At 45.5% G+C, this 18422-nt stretch overlaps 1 protein-coding gene across 1 annotated transcript in view; it reads left to right on the top strand.

Moving 5' to 3' along the window:
• FA2H (fatty acid 2-hydroxylase) overlaps positions 1 to 5629 on the top strand; it is a 51725-nt gene extending 46096 nt beyond the window's left edge. The window contains exons 5-7 of the mRNA XM_082677064.1: positions 1057 to 1229; positions 2580 to 2832; positions 4221 to 5629. Coding sequence (XP_082533190.1) covers positions 1057 to 1229; positions 2580 to 2832; positions 4221 to 4300 — 506 coding nt within the window. The 3' untranslated portion in view covers positions 4301 to 5629. The remainder of the gene's footprint in view (positions 1 to 1056; positions 1230 to 2579; positions 2833 to 4220) is intronic.
• The last annotated feature ends 12793 nt before the right edge of the window (positions 5630 to 18422 follow it).

Genomic DNA, 18422 nt, shown 5'->3' with positions numbered 1-18422 from the left:
TACATCTCTCCAGTCTTCTGGTCTCCGGGCCAATCATCTTCAGGTTTTTCGCATCTTCCTCATATGCTATGATTTGAAGTATTGTTCATGAACCCATCTCTCCTTGGGTTTTCCTGGCCCTCCTGGCCCCCCACTCCCTGGTGGTTAGCATCTTCCACCAATAGCCCCCCAGCTCTGCTGGCTTCATCAGAATCGCCCCTCCCTCTCCTCCACGCCGCTGGGGCAAGGTCACTTTTTCCTTGTCCGTTCAGTCTTCTGTAACAAAACATCACAGACTGGGTGGCTTGTAAAAACAGAAATGAATTGCTCACGATTCTGGAGGCTGGAAGTCCCAGATCAGGGTGTCAGCATGGTCAGGTGAGGGCCCTCTTCTAGGTCAAAGACTCATTGTATCCTCCCACGGCAGAAAGGGGAAGAGTTCTCTCGAGCCTCTTTTATAAGGGAATTAGTCCTATTCACCCGTGACCTAATCACCTCCCATCACCTTGGGGGTTAGGTTTCAACATATGAATTTGAGGGAACATGTTTCGACCATAGCACCAGGTAAAGGTCCAGTGCTGGCCATAGCTGTTCCTCTTACAGTTGCTTTAAGGAAGATCTCAGATGTCTAACCAAATCTTACTCCAATACCAAAGCCAGACAAAGACACCACAAGAAAGAAAACTACAAACTAATATCACTGACGAATATAGATGCAACAGCCCTCAACGAAACACTAGAAAACTGAATCCTAGAACATATGAAAGGATTATACACCACCACCAAATAGGATTTATTCCAGAATGCAAGGGTGGTTCAACATTGGAAATCCATGTAATACCGCACATCAATAGTCCCTCTGAGAGGACTTCTCCTAAGCCCGACATAGATCGTCACAGCCTCCTTCCCATTTTGATTCAAAGGCCCTAATAGTGGGGCTGGGCCCCATAGCTGCTGGGCAAAGGGCAGCAGCTCCTAAGGTGACAGGACCTTGAGACAGGACCTCTGGAGCTACCAGGCACCGCTGTGCCCTGGGGCTGTCTGCCCTGACCTTGCCTCTCTCCTGACCCTCTGCAGAGTACTCGGTAGCCATGCCTGAGTCCACGTTCCCGGGCCTCTTCATGCTGGGGCTGCTCCTCTGGAGCCTAGTAGAGTACCTCATCCACCGCTTCCTGTTCCACATGAAGCCCCCTAACGACAGCTATTACCTCATCATGCTGCACTTCATCATGCACGGCCAGCACCACAAGGTGAGCAGGGCAGGCTCTCACCCGGGTCCCGCCCATGGGAGCTGCCCATCTTGGTGGGAGTCAGGTTGAGAGCGAGGGGAAATGTGACTGGGTGTGACTGGGTCCTCACCTGCACCGGGCATGGACAGAGTGAGCCTGTGTGTCCAACTTGAATCCTCACAACAACTTCATTCCTTCATTTATTCATTCATTCAGTAAAGGCTCACTTAAGTGCTCACTATGTGCCGGGCACCGTTCTAGACACCATTGAACAAAACAGTCCAGAATCACTGCCCTTGTGGAGCTTCATTCTGAAGCTGGTGCTACAGTTCTCCCCATTCCACAGACTGGCAGACTGAGGCTTGGGGAAATAAAGGAACTAAGGAATTCACCCAAGGTCACACCTGGATGTTGTCCCCTGCGGAATCCAGAGTCTGTGCTGTCAGCCATCCACCCCACTGGGGCTCCTCAAGGGCAACATGATGGTCCCAGCAGCTGGGATTGGAAGCCAGGTCTGCCCAGAGGAAGTTGTGTCTCCCTGCTGCTTCTCTGTCCCTGCACCATGCTGTTCTCAGCCTATCCCAGGGTCTCCATCCTCCCCCCTCCCTTCCTTCCTTCTTTGTCCTGGAGCTGGTGTTCGGGCACATGGCCAGCAAGTCCTGCTGCTCCTGGTCAGAGGGGAGGGAGGCCCACATCGGTATATTGCTCTTTCTCTGTCGCCTGATTTCTCTCTCTCCTCTTTCAGCCCAGAGAGGGTCTCTCCTCAGAATGCTCACACAGTCTCTAAAATCTTACCTGTCTGCCAGGCCCTTGGCTTTGTGAAGCTCCGGAGCCAAAGACTAGGTTCTTTTGTTGTCTGGTTCACTGTGACAACACCCCCTTGGAACACAGAAGGCCACCTGGGGTGGGGGACCTGCCTGTTAACTTCCAGCATCGTCTACCATGTGCGCCTTCATCACCCTCGGGCCGTGTCCAGGTGCCCCGCCTGGTACTTGGGGTGGGGGGCTGGGCCTCCTCCCTAGCACCGAACAAATTCCAGAGCCACAGGGGCCTCTTCAGCATAAAGAGGGACTCTGCTCTGCGAGCACCCTGCCCACATCACACCCCCCCGCCCCGTTTTCTTGGCCGGTTTTCCAGGTCCCATCCTGGCTTGGAAATTGGGGTGGGACAGACTCTCCAGGGCTTTTAGGCTTGGTGGCCCACCCTCCCCAAAGCCACCGAGGGTGCTAAGCCTACACCCTCCCTGGACTGTCTGGGCTGCTCTGCCCCATCCCCCATGGGAGCACCTCTGGGCCGGCATGCTGTGTGTGACCACAGTCAGGCCCTGGGGCCCCGGGCTGCGTCCTGACACATGAGCCCCTCCATCCACAGGCACCCTTCGACGAGTCCCGCCTGGTCTTCCCCCCTGTGCCAGCCTCTCTGGTGATAGCTTTCTTCTACGTGTTCTTACGGCTCATCCTGCCCGAGGCGGTGGGGGGCACTGTGTTTGCAGGTGGCCTCCTGGGCTACGTCATCTACGACATGATCCACTACTATCTGCACTTCGGCTCCCCGCACAAGGGCTCCTACCTGTACAACCTGAAGGCCCACCACGTCAAGCACCACTTTGCACATCAGCAGTCAGGTGAGGACCTGCCGGTGCCTCCCCACTTCCTCGTTTGTTCATTTCTTATTTGACAGCTACCCCTGAGCTTCTAGCCAGGGCCAGGCACGGTTCTGGGGATACACAGTCAGCAAGGCAAGCGTGGAACTCCCATCCTAGTCCCTGGTGCAGGGGGCTGTGCAGAGACAGACAAACAAGGAAACCAGTAAATAGCAAAGACCGTTTCAGACAGTGATAAGTGCCACAAAGAAAATAAAGCAAAGTGATGTTAGAGAAACCATGTCAGCAGGAGAGGGGACCCACCCTGTTTAATAATCTAGAATATGAGTCACAGATGGGATTTTACGTTTTCTAGTAGCCACATTAACAAGTAAAATTAAACCAGTGAAGTTAATTTTAATCATATAGTTTATTAAGCCAAATACAACCAAAATATTATCATTTCAACGTGTGATCAATATAAAAATTGTTGGGCATTCCCTGGAGGCCCAGTGGTTAGGACTCAGAGCTTTCAGCCTGAGGACTCAGCCTGCCGTGGGCCCAGGTTTGATCCCGGGTTGGGGAACTGGGATCCCTCAAGCCGTGCGGCGTGGCCAAAAAAAATAAAATTGTTAATGAGAAATTTTACATTCTTTCCTTCTATTAAGTCTTCGATATCCGGTGTGTATCTTGCACGTACAAGCCTGTCACCATTCAAGGGCTAAATGTTCATTGGAAATACTTGATCCATATTTAGAGTTTATAAAATTTACAGTCAAAAAAGTAGATTCACATACATGAGCTGCTCCAAACGTGCCTAAAAGTTCTCCAGTAACTGAATCGAGTATAGCTTTTTGCATTGAAATGTTAGTTAATTAAAATTAAATGAAACTGGGAATTTAGTCCCTCCATAGCTCAGGCCACATTTCCAGTGCTCAGAAGTCACATGGGCTAGTGGCTACCCTGCTGGACAGCAGAATGCTAGCTAAAGTGGTCCAGGAAGGTGTCACTGCAGAGACGTCATTAGAGCTGAGACCTGAATTAGGAGAAGCCAGCATCCAATGTCTGGAGAAAGAGCCTCCCAGGAGCAACAGGTGCGAAGCCTTGAAGCAGGAATGAACTTGGCATCTTCAAAGAGAAGGAGGCGGCTGGAGTGTGAGGCAGAGAGAGGAAGAGGCAGGCAGCAGCCAGGCTCTCCCAGGAAGCCAGGCCAGATAAGAAATTTGGGGTTATTCCAACGGTATCCTTGGGAGTCTAGAAACACTGGTACCCTGCTCTTGACTCCTGCCAGAATGGCCCTGAGAGTTGGAAAGGCCATCGGGGACTATGTTGAAATCTTCCCCACGTGCTAGCCCCAGCTAGGCTCCCTTCCAAGCAGACTGACTCCTTCAAGAATGCCTCATCTTCTCCCCATTTGTCTCCCTCTCTAGGATTTGGCATCAGCACTAAATTTTGGGATCACTTTTTCCACACCCTTATTCTGGAAGAACCCCACCCGAAGATACAGTGACAACTCCCAGCCCTGTTGTCCTGCCCTCAGCCCCGCTGTGGCCCCTACCCCAGTCCACCCCCGTCCAGACCCTGCAAAGAAGGTTTGCTTGACCAGGCAGTGAGGGCTTTGTGCGGCCCTTGGGCTTGGTGGAGGGTGCTGGGGAAACCCTGAAGCCCGAGGCTAACCCTGAGACTGCCGTCCTGACCCAGCACAGGAGGGTCACGTCCACTTGGTGGCCCACTGGCCCTCAGGGACTAGCTCTTTCCTGGAGCATCCCAGCCTCTTCACTCACACCACCGCCCAGTGCCTTAGCCCACAGGACTGCTTCAGGACCCAGCCAGTGGGGACTTTCCTAAGGGGAGTGAAGGCAACTGACCCCTGGGACCAGCTGGTGTCCCGCCTGTGTCTTAGCACCCTGGAGCTGCCAGTGTTAACAGTGAAGAGCGGGGTCTGCAGGGCCGTGGCCCTCGTCTTCCCCACCTTCTGTCGCCGGGGAGTGTGTGGTGGTTCAGGCTGTTCTCCTGAGGACTGGAGGACACAGAGGTGGATGAAGCACTGTCCGAAGAGGAGAAAGCAGGAAGCCTCCTACAGGCCATCCCCAATCCTGGGGCAGCACCTTTGTCCCCTGCCAATGACAAATGCCAGCTGCATCACCAGATGCCTCGGGCTGTGACACATCCAGCGCCCACACGCCTGGCCCTCACCTGTCTGTGCAGGTGGGCTGAGAGTAGCTGTTGCGGGTCTCAAGGCTGGAGGGAGCCCACGCCCCTTTCTTTAGGAAGTACCAGCTGCTCTAGCCGTCTCTCCGCCTCCAGAATCACAAAGCTTTTCTCCAAGGGAGGCTGAAGAGACCTCTCCATGGATGGGAGCCCCATCCTGTCCCCAGCCATTCTCGACCTCCACCTGGCAGAAGTGGGCCCCTGCCCGCCTCACTCAGGACCCTTCCAGCCAGTGCCTCCTTAAGCCGAGAAGAAGCCTTGATGCGGTGCCTTATCTCCCAGCCCCTTCCACCCCAGCGGACGAGGTTCCCCCCCTTTCTTCCTCATAACCAAAACCCTCGCTGCTCATAAGAGGGTCTTATTTATAAACTCTATAAATACCCTTAGTCGGGCCCCAGACCAAGTAGCTGCTCAGATTGCCCTTTCTAATCCTACATGTCGAGCTTGTGTAAAAACGTTTTTGTCTTATTTTTGTTCCCTTCTTACCCACAAACCGTTACTACTTGAAACTTTTTAAAAACTCGATGTGTGTAAAGGCTAAAGGGAAGCAGTTTGACCGATCCTGTGATTTGTACTGTTTACTGCGGGGTTATTTAAAGATTTTGGAATAAATATACAAACTACCGTTGTGAAATAAAGGTGTAAATAAATTGTATATTTTGAAAAATAAACACATTGGAAAAGAAACCAAAAAAGATGAGATGTTACTTTCTGATGGCGACTCACCAGACTTGGTCGAGGCCAGGGAGGCGCAGAAGGGTTTGGGGGGTGTGGCTGGTTGAGCAGGAAGGAGTATTTATTCGATCGCTGACCAGGTTGTGTAGACTTGCTGGGGTATAGTGATGATAAAAATCAGACCAACCCCTATCTTTTTATTCGATTTTATTACTGTTTGGTTTTTTTTTTTGGCCACTGCCTCGGGGCTTGCGGGATCTTAGTTCCCTGACCAGGGATCAAACCCACGCCATTCACAGTGAAATCGCGAGGCCCTAACCACTGGACCACCAGGGAATTCCCTCGTTACTGTTTTTAAATTCTCTGCAGACAGCATCTCTCCCTCACTGCTTATACCTGGAGGTGGGCATAAGGGGGCATCACTCCCACGAACTGCCTTGGTACACAACAGAGGAGGTGTTTCTTTTGGAATTTATCAGACCACAGCTAAGACTCTAGTTGACTTTTCTAAGGCTCCAGCAACAAATGCCCAATGTAGGAACTAGAACTTCAGGCCAGCTCAGTCTGGGTGAAACAGTTTCCCAGGATATCGTCCCAAGCCACCACATCAGAACCACCTATGGAACCTATCAAACCACAGATCCAAGTCCTCAACACTCAGAGTCTCATTCAGTAGGTGCGGCAGAGGTGGGCTCTGCATTCGCCTGCACAAGGATGCAGAGGCAAAAATGAAAGTGGAGGCAAGCTGATGTTGGCGAGACTGTGGCCACATGGAGGGGCCCCTGCTCCTGCTGCCTCTCCCTGCTCGAGAGAGCAGCTCCCAGCCTAAAGGTTAGGGTGACCTGTCTGAGCCAATCCTCCCTCAAGCTCCTGGAATCAGGCCATCGAAGCAGCAGAAATCCATCCTCCATTCCCTAGATGCTGTTGGGAATCCAACCATGGAGCATCACTCCCCAGGGGAAGGAAGAAAGAAAAAGCAGGAGTAAAGGAAGAGATCAACTAGTTATAAATATGTGAGTCCACCAGAGACAGGCCTAAGATGAGCAAGTTTGAGCAAAACATTAATTGGAAAAAAAATTCTTTGAAAAGATTAAAACAGGGCTTCCCTGGTGGCGCAGTGGTTGAGAGTCCGCCTGACGATGCAGGGGACACGGGTTCGTGCCCCGGTCCGGGAAGATCCCACATGCTGCGGAGCGGCTGGGCCCGTGAGCCATGGCCGCTGAGCCTGCGCGTCTGGAGCCTGTGCTCCACAACGGGAGAGGCCACAACAGTGAGAGACCCGCGTACCGCAAAAAAAAAAAACAGAGCTAGTAAGAAGTGTCAAAATCTATGTGAGTTTGTAGCATGGTAATGAGAAGATTTAGGGGGAAAAAAGAAACAAAAAACAAGCCAATCTATTAATGAAAAGGTCCACTCAGTGAATATTGGACAGACTCCCCCAGAGCTTCCTACTGTGCTGGCTAGAACTTTCCAGGGGGTTAGGAATTTCCACAAGGCCTTGGAAGGGAGAGAATGAGCCCCATCCTACAGAAGAGAACCATATAGAAAGTGCCCTTAACCTCAAGCCAGTTGGCACTCACAGTGCAGTCCCTTCTGGAGTCAGAGAATTTTATCTTCAAGTGCAAGAGACCCAAGGAGGAGTCAAAGATTAGATGCTAAAGCCAGCAAGGGACATTATCAAGATGCCAGCGCATCTAGCATGATGGGAAAGCCTGAAGCTTGGAGCACGTGATTATTTCTGTAGTGGGAGAAGACAGAAAAATCATCAAGCAAGTTTAATGTTTACGTGGGCGAAGGGCCATTTAAATTCTGATCAGTGTAAAGTAAATACGCAGGTTGACTGACTCTCAATGACCCTAGCAACTTACCTGATTCTCTAGCAACAACCCAGCTGCCCTGGCAGTGGACAGGGCCATAGCCGTTATCTTTATTTCTGGCATCGCTCTACCTCCAGACATGCTGTCTTTGGGCGTTTCTCAGCTGACCTGAAGAACCACCCTCTTAACTTGACTCTGTTCCACTCCTGCATTGGCTCTAGCCTCCCATCTCTGTCTTTGAACTTTGTACTGTTTCTAATTGTGCTCAGCGCAAAGCCTAACTTGTAACAGGCCCCAATAAGTGTTAGTCTTATCTCTGTCAGATCTCTGGCAGGTTACATTGTTTGGATTTGGTTTTCCACCGGTTCCCTGGCCTCTGCTGCCCTCTGGTGACAGCATGCGGCTCTGCCCCCTTATGACTGGAAATCAGATGTCTGTGATTGTAAAATTCCATCACTTTTCCACCTTACCTGTTCTCTTAACTTACTGTTTTGTCTCATCTACTGTTTTTGAGAGGAAGATGGAACTATACATATGAACTTTCCAGTTCTAACTTTCTATAAAGATATGATGGTTGCAAAACAAGATGGAGATTTCTTTACAATGAGGTAATAACGGCACAATGAAGAACTGTTACCTATTAAGGTTGCTACAGGATGAATGTGAAATTTGGAAAATGCCAAGAGTCTCATCTGCACTCCATCCCAGACACCTTATTAGCTTATAGTGGGGGAGGTGGAAGAAGGAGTGATAAGAAAAAGAAGAAAAAATATCATTTTGGCAAAAGCATAAAGGTAGGGGGCTGTCTTCATTTAGGTTCCCTAAAAAGCAAACCTTAAAACAAGAACATTCATGCATGTAGTTTATTTGGGAGGCAATTGCAGAAATAAAGAGTGAGAAATTGGGAAAGATTAGACAGTGGGGGAGCCAAATAAGAATGAGTATGTGAAGTTCTCATACGGATTCCACAGGGGCATCTTGAGAAGCAGACAGAATACCTGCCAGAATTGTCCACCTAAAGGACAAGAGGCTGGAACATTTACCCACAGCTTCCTCTCCTATTGGTTGAGCATTGGTGTCAACACCCTTCTCACTGATGTGCTGTCCCAGCATGCAACGCAACCAGATTCCTTGGCTTTGACAAAGGTCCTGGAACAAAAGCAGAAAGACAGATGTGTGCAATTGAAGTGGGATGCAGTCAGTACAAGCTGAGTGTGAGCTTGCTAGGAATTATCCACCAGAACTGTGGCTGAGTTCCCACAGAACCTTCCACCACAACTGAGGTTAAGACCAGAGGTGGACTGAAGGGATATGACAAGGATCCCAGACATGTCTGCTACAGACCCCAAAAGGCTAGATCCGCAGTGGAAGAGCAAACCAGAAGTAAAACCACCTTCCCAGGGCACTGCAAGTAAAATTACCTGCATGGAGTGGAGAAAAAGCTCTTTTGAGAATATAGAACCCCAAGCATAGCTCTCATGGTGGTCTGAAGCGTGGATTCACATAAACTGTGTGGTTTGAAACACCTCAAGTCAAAATTTTAGTGTAAAATATCCCTGACAGGTGGAGCCACAAGGCTCTCAGGAGAAGCACTTATAAATTTTGGTGGAAAAATATGTAGCTTCAATCCGGGCCTCAAAAAATTCCCACAGGGCTTCCCTGGTGGCGCAGTGGTTGAGAGTCTGCCTGCCGATGCAGGGTACATGGGTTCGTGCCCCGGTCCGGGAAGATCCCACATGCCGCGGAGCAGCTGGGCCCGTGAGCCATGGCCGCTGAGCCTGAGCGTTCAGAGCCTGCGCGTCCGGAGCCTGTGCTCCGCAACGGGAGAGGCCACAACAGTGAGAGACCTGCGACCGCAAAAAAAAAAAAAAAAAAAAAAAAAAAAAAAAAAAAAAAATTCCCACAGATAAAATTCCAAGGACTATAAGCTCACAATAAAAACAAAACAAAACACACAGGGAAAGAAGGCACCATGAGTAAACGCTGATAGAAACAACATGCAACAAATATACCAACAAAGACATCAGACATAGGAATTATGAGATAGGCTAGATACTTGCCATTTACTCTCCAGATTCACTCTCCCCTTCTTTCCCATCCCTCTCAGTACCCTGTGAGGCTGATCTGTGTGAACTGCATCAGTGTGTTCTTTTGCATATTGACTGCCAGTTCTGCAAATACAGGCACTGGCAAGAGACCGGCGGTCCAGGTGTTTATACCTGGAACTCTTTAATTTACTTCAGCAGTGGTTTGTAGTTTTCAGTGTACAAGTCTTTTCACCTACTTGGTTATATTTATTCCCAAATATTTTGTTCTTTTGGCTGCTATAGTAATTGGAATTGTTTTCATAATTTCCTTTATTGTATTTTTCATTGTTGGTGTATAGACACACAACTGATTTTTGTGTTAATCTTATATCCTGCAACTCTGCTGAATTCCTTCATTAGCTCTAGTAAAATTTTTATTTTACATACAAGATTATTACATACAAGATTATGTCATCAGTGGACAGAGACATTTTTACTTCTCGTTATCCAGTTTGAATGCCTTAAGTTTTTTTTCTTGACTAATTGTTCTGTCTAGAACTTCCAGTACAATGTTGAACAGCACTGATGAACATGAGCATCCTTCTCTTATTCCTGATCTTAGGGAGAAAGCATTCAGTCTTTCACCATTAGATATGATGTTAGCTGTGGGTTTTTCATAAATGTCCTTTATCAAGGGGAAGTTCCCTTCTGTTCCTGGTTTGCTGAGTGTTTCATCATGAGATGGTGTTGAATTTTGTCAAAATTTTTTCCTGCTTCAATTGAGATGATCATGTGGGGTTTTTTCCTTTGTTTTATTAATATGGTGTATTATATTGATTTCATATGTTGAACCACACTTTCATTCCTAGAATAAATCTCATTTGGTCATATAAAGGCGTACAATCCACTACTGTGTTTTAGGATTCAGTTTTCTAGTATTTAGTTGTGGATTTTTTCATCTATATTCATCAATGGTATTGGTTTGTAGTTTTCTTTCTTGTGGTATCAGGGTAATGCTGGCCTCATAAAATGGGTTAGGAAGTGTTCTCTCCATTTATCTTTTTGAAACAGTTTGAGAAGGATTAGTGTTAATTCATTTTCAAATGTTTTGTAGAATTCACCAGTGAAATCATCTGGCCCGACCTTTTATTTTGGAGGGAGGGCTTTGATTACTGATTCAGTCTCTTTACTTGTTATAAGTCTGTTCAAATTTTTCTATTTCTTCTTGAATCACTTAGATTATTTGTGTGCGTCTCATCTAGGTTATCTAATTGGTTGGTGTACAATTGTTCATATATTCTCTTACAGTCCTTTTATTTCTTTTTTATTATTATGGAAAGAACACTTAACATGAGGTCTACACTCTTGACAATTTTTAAAGTGTACAATATATTATTGTTGACTGTAGGTACAATGTTGTACAGCAGTTCTCTGGAGCTTATTCATCTTTCTTGACTGACACTTGATGCTCAATGACTAGTAACTCCCCATTTCCCCCTCCCACAGCCTCTGGAAACCACCATGCCTCTTTTTGATTCTATGAATTTGATGTTTTAGATACCTCTTATAAGCTGAGTCATGCTGTATTTGTCTTTCTGTGATCAGCTTATTTCATTTAGTATAATGTCCTCGAGGTTCATCCATGTTGTTACATATTGCTGAATTTCCTTCTTTTTTAAGGCTGAATTCTATTCCATTGTAGGTATATACCACATTTACTTTATCCATTCATCTGTTAATGGACATTTAGGTTGTTTTCACTTCTTGGCTATTGTGAATAGTATTGCAATGAACATAGATGTGCTATTTCTTTGAAATCCTGATTTCAACTATTTTGGTTAAATACCCAAAAGTGGGATTGCTGGATCATATGGTAGTTCTACTTTTAACTTTTTGAGAAACCTCCGTACTGATTTCCATAATGACTGCACCATTTTCCCTCCAACAGTGTGCAAGGGTTTCAGTTTCTCTACATCCTCACCAACACTTGTTGTCTTCTTCTTTTTTACAATAGCCATCTTGATAGGTGTGAGATGATATTTCATTGTGGTTTTGATTTGCATTTCCCTAATGATTAGTAACGTTGAGCATTTTTTCACATGCAAGTGGGCCATTTGTAAGTCTTCTTTGGAGAAATGTCTGTTCAAGTCCTTAGCCCATTTTTTTCATCAGGTTATTCATTTTTTTATCATTGAGTTGTAGGAGTTCTTTATATATTTTGGAGATTAACCCCTTATCAAATATATGGTTTGAAAATATTTTCTACCATTCCATAGGTTGCTTTTCCACTCTTGTTTCTTTTGCTGTGTAGAAGCTTTTTAGTTTAATATAATTTTACTTATTTTTTTTACCTGTGCTCTTGGTGTTGTATCCATGAAATCATTGCTGGGGTCAATGTCACAAAGCTTTTCCCCTATGTCTTCTTCTAGAAGTTTTACAGTTTCAGGTGTCATGTGTAAGTCTTTAATCCATTTTGAGTTGGTTTTTGTGAGTGATATAAAATAAGGGTTCAATTTAATTTTTTGGCATGTGGATATGGTTTTCCCAGCACTATTTGTTGAACAGACTATCCTTGTCCCATTGTGTATTCTTGGCACCCTTGTCAAAGATCAGTTGATCATATATATGTGGATTTATTTCTGGGTTCTCTATTCTGTTCCATTGGTCTATATGTCAGCTGTTATGCCAGTACCATAATGTTTTGATTACTGTAGCTTTGTAATATATTTTGAAATAAGAAAGTGTGATTCTTCCAGTTTCGTTCTTCTTTCTCAAGAATGATTTGGGGGCTTCCCTGGTGGCACAGTGGTTAAGAATCTGCCTGCCAATGCAGGGGACACCACAGGTTCATGCCCAGGAAGATCCCATGTGCCGCGGAGCAACTAAGCCCGTGCACCACAACTGCTGAGCCTGCACTCTAGAGCCCACGAGCCACAACTACTGAATCCCATGCGCCTAGAGCCCATGTTCTGCAAAAAGAGAAGCCACTGCAATGAGAAGCCAGTGCACCACAATGAAGAGTAGCCCCCACTCACCACAACTAGAGAAAGCCTGCATGCAGCAATGAAGACCCAATGCAGCCAAAAATAAATAAATTTTAAAAAGAATGATTTGGCTATTTATGATCTTTTTTGTTTCCATATTAATTTAATTTAATTTAATTTAATTTAATGCTGCATGAGGGATCTTAGTTCCCCAACCAGGGATTGAACCTGCACCTCTTGCAGTGGAAGCATGGACCATTGGACCACCAGGGAAGTCCCTCCATATTAATTTTAGAATTGTTTTTCTATTTCTCTATAAAGTGACATTGGGAGTTTGATAGGGATTGCATTGAATCTGTAGACTGCATTGGGTAGATGCTCATTTTAACAATATTAAGTCTTCCAATCCATGAACACTCGTCTTTAGATTTATTTGTGTATTGTTTAATTTCCTTCATCAGTGTTTTGTAGTTTTCAGTGTACAAGTCTTTTACCTCCCTAGTTGATTTATTATTCCTAAGTATTTTATTCTTTTTGGTGCTATTGAAAATGACATTGTTTTCCTAATTTCCTTTTCAGATAATTTGTTGTTAGTGTATAGAAACACAACTGATTTTTTACGTTGATTTTGTATCCTGCAACTTCACTGAATTCATTTATTAGTTCTAACAGTTTTGTGGGCTTTTTAAATGGCGTCTTTAGAGTTTTCTATAGATAAGACCATGTAATCTGCAAACAGGTACAACTTTACTTCTTTCTTTACTATTTTGATGTCTTTACTTTCTTTTTCTTGCCTAATTGCTCTGGCTAGGACTTCTATTATTATATTGAATAGAACTGGTGAGAGTCAACATCCTTGCCTTGTTCCTGATCTTGGAGGAAAAGCATTCAGTTTTTCACCACTGAGAATGATGTTAGCTGTGAGCTTGTAATATATGGCCTTAGTGATGTTGAGATAATTTCCTCCTATTTCTGATTTGTTGAGAGTCTTTAATCATTAAAGAGTTTTGAATTTCGTGAAATACTTTTTCTGCACCTATTGAGATGATCATATGTTTTTATCCTTTATTCTGTTACTGTGGTGTATCACATTAATTGATTTTCATATGTTGAACCATTCTTGCATCCTAGGAATAAATCCCACTTGGTCATGGTGTATGATCCTTTTAATGTGTTGTTGGATTTGGTTTGCTAGTATTTTGTTGAGGATTGTTGTATCTATATTCAGCAGGAGTATTGGCCTGTACTTTTCTTATATCTTTGTCTGGCTTTGGTATCAGTGTAATGCTGAGCTTATAAAATGAGCTTCGAAGTGTTCTCTCCTCTTTAATTTTTTGCAAGAGTTTAACAAAGATTGGTACTAATTCATTTTTAAATGTTTCGTACAATTCACTAGTGAAACCATCTGGCCCTGGGCTTTTCTTTGTTGGGAGGTTTTTGATTACTGATTCAGTCTCCATTACTAATTATAGGTCTGTTCAGACTTTCTATTTCTTCATGATTTAATCCTGGTAGGCTGTATGTTTCTAGGAATTTATCTGTTTCTTCTAGGTTACCCAGTTTGTTGGCATATAATTGTTCATCACAATCTCTCTCTCTCTCTTTTTTTTTTTTTTTTTTTGCTCATGCTGCAGGGCTTTGTGGGATAATAGTTCCCCAACCAGGGATCAAACCCGGGCCCCTGGCACTGAAGACCTGGAATCCCAATCCTTGGACCTCCAGGGAATTACAGTCACTTTTGATCCTTTTTATTTCTGTGACATCAGTTGTAATGTCTTTTATTTGTGACTCTTTTTATTTGAATTTTCTCTCTTTTTTTCTTAGTGAAGCTAAGGGTTTGTAGAGTTTATCTTTAAAAAAATAAACTGTTTCACTGATTTTTTCTATTATTTTTCTGTTTTCTATTTCATTTATTTCTGCTCTAATATTTATTTCCTTCCTTCTGTTAACCTTGGGCTTAGTTTGTTCTTCTTTTTCTAGTTCCTTGAAGTGTAAAGTTTGGTTGTTTATTTGAGATCTTTTTTATGTAGGTATTTATTGCTGTGAACGTCCCTCTCAGTACTGCTTTTGTTGCATCCCCTAAGTTTTGGTATGTTGTGTTTCATTTGTTTCAAGGTACTTTCTAATTTTCTTTTGGTTTCTTTTTTGACAGGATAGTTGCTCAAGAGTTGTTTAATTTCCACATATTTATGAATTTTCCAGTTTTCCTTCTGCTATTGATTTCTAGTTTCATTCCACTGTGGTCAGAAAAAATACTTGGTATGATTTCAATCTTCTTCAATTTGTTAAGACTTCTTGTGACCTAACTTCTGATCTATCCAGAGCAGAAGCTACCTCTTGCTCCAGAGCTTCTTGCTCCAGACCTCCCCATGGAATCTGGCTGAAGCTAGTCTGCACTGAGACTGCATCCTTGCTTAGCTATTTTCTCCCCCTGCCCTATCCTACCCTCTATCCTGAGAGCCTTCCTTCAGTAAATCACAACGTACCTGATTCTCTTTTTTGGACTCTGCTACTAAGGAACCTGAGCTAAGAAGAAAACTGATGATGCAGTAGGTGGAGAAAATAGCAGGAGAATATAAATGAATAAACACCCCAGACGTCCTCTACCCAGGTCTTCCCTATCCAAAAAGTCTTCTCATACAATCCAATTCTGTCCTTTTAGAGGAAACAGCCTGATGAGTTAATGAATGTCATTCCTCAGACTTTCTAGCTGCGAACACAGCTAACTGTAATAAAACATGACTTGCACCAAAAGAGAAAGCTCTGCAGTGACCTTAGAGGAGGAAGTTGATTTCCGCCGAACCCCCCACCCCAGCTTAAGTGTGTCTCTTCCTTCACTCCCTTCCCCCAACCCCAATATTTTCAAGCACCGAGAAGCAGACACAAGCACCTTCTCTCTAGCTCTGTTTTTTGCTCATCTAATCTTTCCCATACTGTGTCCTGGTTATAATAGTTTCCTGGGACCTTATTCTTTTCTGAATCTCCGGCCCCAAGCAGAGGGCCTGGCCCCAGGAGTACTCTGTAAATAATTACTGAGAAATTTGGGGAAGGTGGGGGAGTGTGGAAAGGGCAAGGGGAGAATACCAGGAGGAAGGAAGGATCCTTCGCTCTGAGCCAGATGGAAAGAGGTTCTAGGGAACCAATGCACCCTGAGCCTGGGGTTTGGCTACAAGAGCCCTGTGAAAGCTCCGAGAAGGCGGGCCAGACTTCCCTGTCCGACACCCAGTCCTTTAGCCGGCTCAGGGCAAAAACAGCCGCCGATAAAGCTGATTGGGAGACACGTGGAGGGGCCGGGCTCAGGGGCCGTGAGCCGAACGTCGCTTGACTTCGAAGGGACACATCCGGCCGGTGGCAGCCGGCGTCGGGTGAGTCCCGCTCCGCCAGCGGAGCGCAGGGCGCGCGGCACGGGCACCGAGGGCAGGAGGCGCGGGGACTCGGCACTTCCCCCAGGGTCTCGCGTTCGCAGACTTCTCGCCCGGGAGGAAGGCAGTCGTCCGAGAAGAGAAGCCGAGGTGTCTGCCTGGAACTGTGCACAGACCGACTGGACGCCCTCAGGAGGGACGAGGGTGAGTCTGGCAGTCGTCCCGGGGCGCGCGCGGTCCCCGGAGGCGGCGGGGCTGAAGGGCGCAACCAGATTCCTGGGCAGTGAGGGGAGAGCCGCAGTGGGAGGTGGGGTGACCCACGGTCCCATTTCCTGGAACTCAGGACCGAGTTGGTTTTCTTTCCTCGGCTCTGAGGGTGGAGCCGCCCGCTCGTGTCTCCGACTGCTTCCAGCTAAAGAAGGCGCGGCAAAGGGGTGGGCTCCGGGTGGAGGTCGTTGTGGAAGGGCCTCGGGAACCCAGCTCAGAAGAATTGGCCAAGCAGCCCCAGACAGACAACTCCAGACAGTGGGACATTGCCAAGGGAGATGATTCCAGATCTTGATGATTAATGCCCTCTTCCTTTTCTGGGGGCCCATTTTAGACACAAGGAGAGTAACCTTATGTAAAATGTCTCAACAGGAAAGGTTGCTTGGTGGCATTTTTCGGAGGGGAGGAGGAAATGGCATTAGAGTTCTCAATGGATTTATATTGTTACTACCGTTTTAAGATTTTTCACTTTTAAAATTAGTGACTTTTACCCCTCATTGTTTTTCTGCAAGTAACATATCCTTATCAAGGTTGTTAGCAGTTTTACATATTACAAATAGCACCTCAATGCACATCCTTAGTATCCAACTATCTGTACACATATGAGCTTTTCCACAGCACAAGTTCCTAGAAATTCACATTGTTGAGTCAAAGTATATATGTATTTATATTCCCTTTCATCCTTTTGGTATCTTTATCATATACTTAATAAGCCCTAAACAACTTTAGTAATTATAATTTTAATATCTTATAGGTAAGTCCCTTTTTATTACAAAAATCCTTGTTATCACTACTAATTTCCTCTTTCAAATGAACTTGAGGATCATTTACTTTCAGTACCAAAACGTGCCATTGCGAGTTTTATTGGAGCTGCATTAAATTGGATTTACCTTTGGAAAGGATTGCCAGGTTTGTCATTTTTAATCTTCCCAGCTAGAAAAATAACAGTTCTTTCCATTTCGTTTTTTGGTTTTTATTGTGGCCATGCCTGGAGGCACTCGAGATCTTAGTCCCCCAACCAGGGATGGAACCCGAGCTCCTTGCAGTGGAAGCACGGAGTCTTAACCGCTTCTCTGCCAGGGAAGTCCCTCTCCATTTCTTGAAGCTTTGTTTTCTGTGGTTTTTCTCATACCACATTATCACTTTTCCTGCAAAATGTATTGTTTTAAATTGTTGCTTTGATGAGTGGGATATTTTTTCCGATTATCTTTTGATTAGTTGTTTCTGAGATATGGCTCTTTTGATGAGGCTGACAATAAGATAACTGAAGCTTGGAGCTATGAAGCTGAAATCCTCAAGGTTCCTTGAGCAACATTTTCACATCTGCCTTTGTCTCCGGTGGACCAGAGAAAGGTATATAGTTCATTGCCCTCAGGAGTCCCAAGAAATGTCCTTGAAGCTCTCTGCTTAGCAACTGCGAATAGCTGGGCAGCCTGAGACCCATTGAGTCTTTTTAGGCATGCCCTAATACCTGTTACTTCTCTTGTTAGATCAGTATAACTCTAAGGCAACGACAAAAATGTATCAATTAGTTGCTTATTTGGTTTGGCTTCTGCTAGTTTCTTACTCATGCTTTTAAACCAGATTTGGGCTCCAGACCAATTACCTTCTTGGAATAGAACTGTTGAGATTAACTTTGTTTAAAAGTAGCTTAAACAATAAGGAAGATTATTGGTTCATGAAACCTGTAATCAAGGAATGGGGTAGACTTCAGGGTCAGTTCAAACCACCAGTGGCTCAATGTTGTCACTGAGGACTCATTCTTTTCTTTCCGTTCTGCCATCTGTAGGTTAGCCTCATTCCACAGCTTTAGAATCAGGGCTCCATGCTTTCTCACTCATATTCAGAGAGAGGTTGAGAGTTAGAAGCTGACTTCCTGGGCTGGCTTAGGGGAGCCAGGAAGTTCCCCAGCAAACGTACCCCTCAAAGTAGCCCAGGTGCCCAGTTTTGAACCAATCACTGTGATAAGCTACTAGGAATTGTCTGATGGCTTAGATCAACGTTTCTCAACCCCTGCACTATTGACATTTTGGGCTGGATCATTCTTCGTTGGCGGGGGGGGGGGGTGGGGGGGCGGTGGGAGGCATCCTATGCATCGTAGCACCTTGACCTCTACCTGCTAGATATCAATAACACCCATCCCCTAGCCGTGGCAACCAAAAATGTCTCCAGACATTGCCAAAAGTCCCAGCAGGGAGTGGGGGGCGTGTCACCTTCAAAGTTTAGAACCTTCAGTTTAGAACCACTGGCTTAGATACAAGTCTCACCCTTAGAACCAGGGGTGGGGCC

This window comes from Grampus griseus (genome assembly GCF_964374135.1).
Source record: "Grampus griseus genome assembly, chromosome: 19".
NCBI classification, from domain to species: Eukaryota; Metazoa; Chordata; class Mammalia; order Artiodactyla; family Delphinidae; genus Grampus; species Grampus griseus.
Note: the sequence above shows the minus strand (reverse complement) of the source record. Positions and strands in the feature narration are given on the sequence as shown.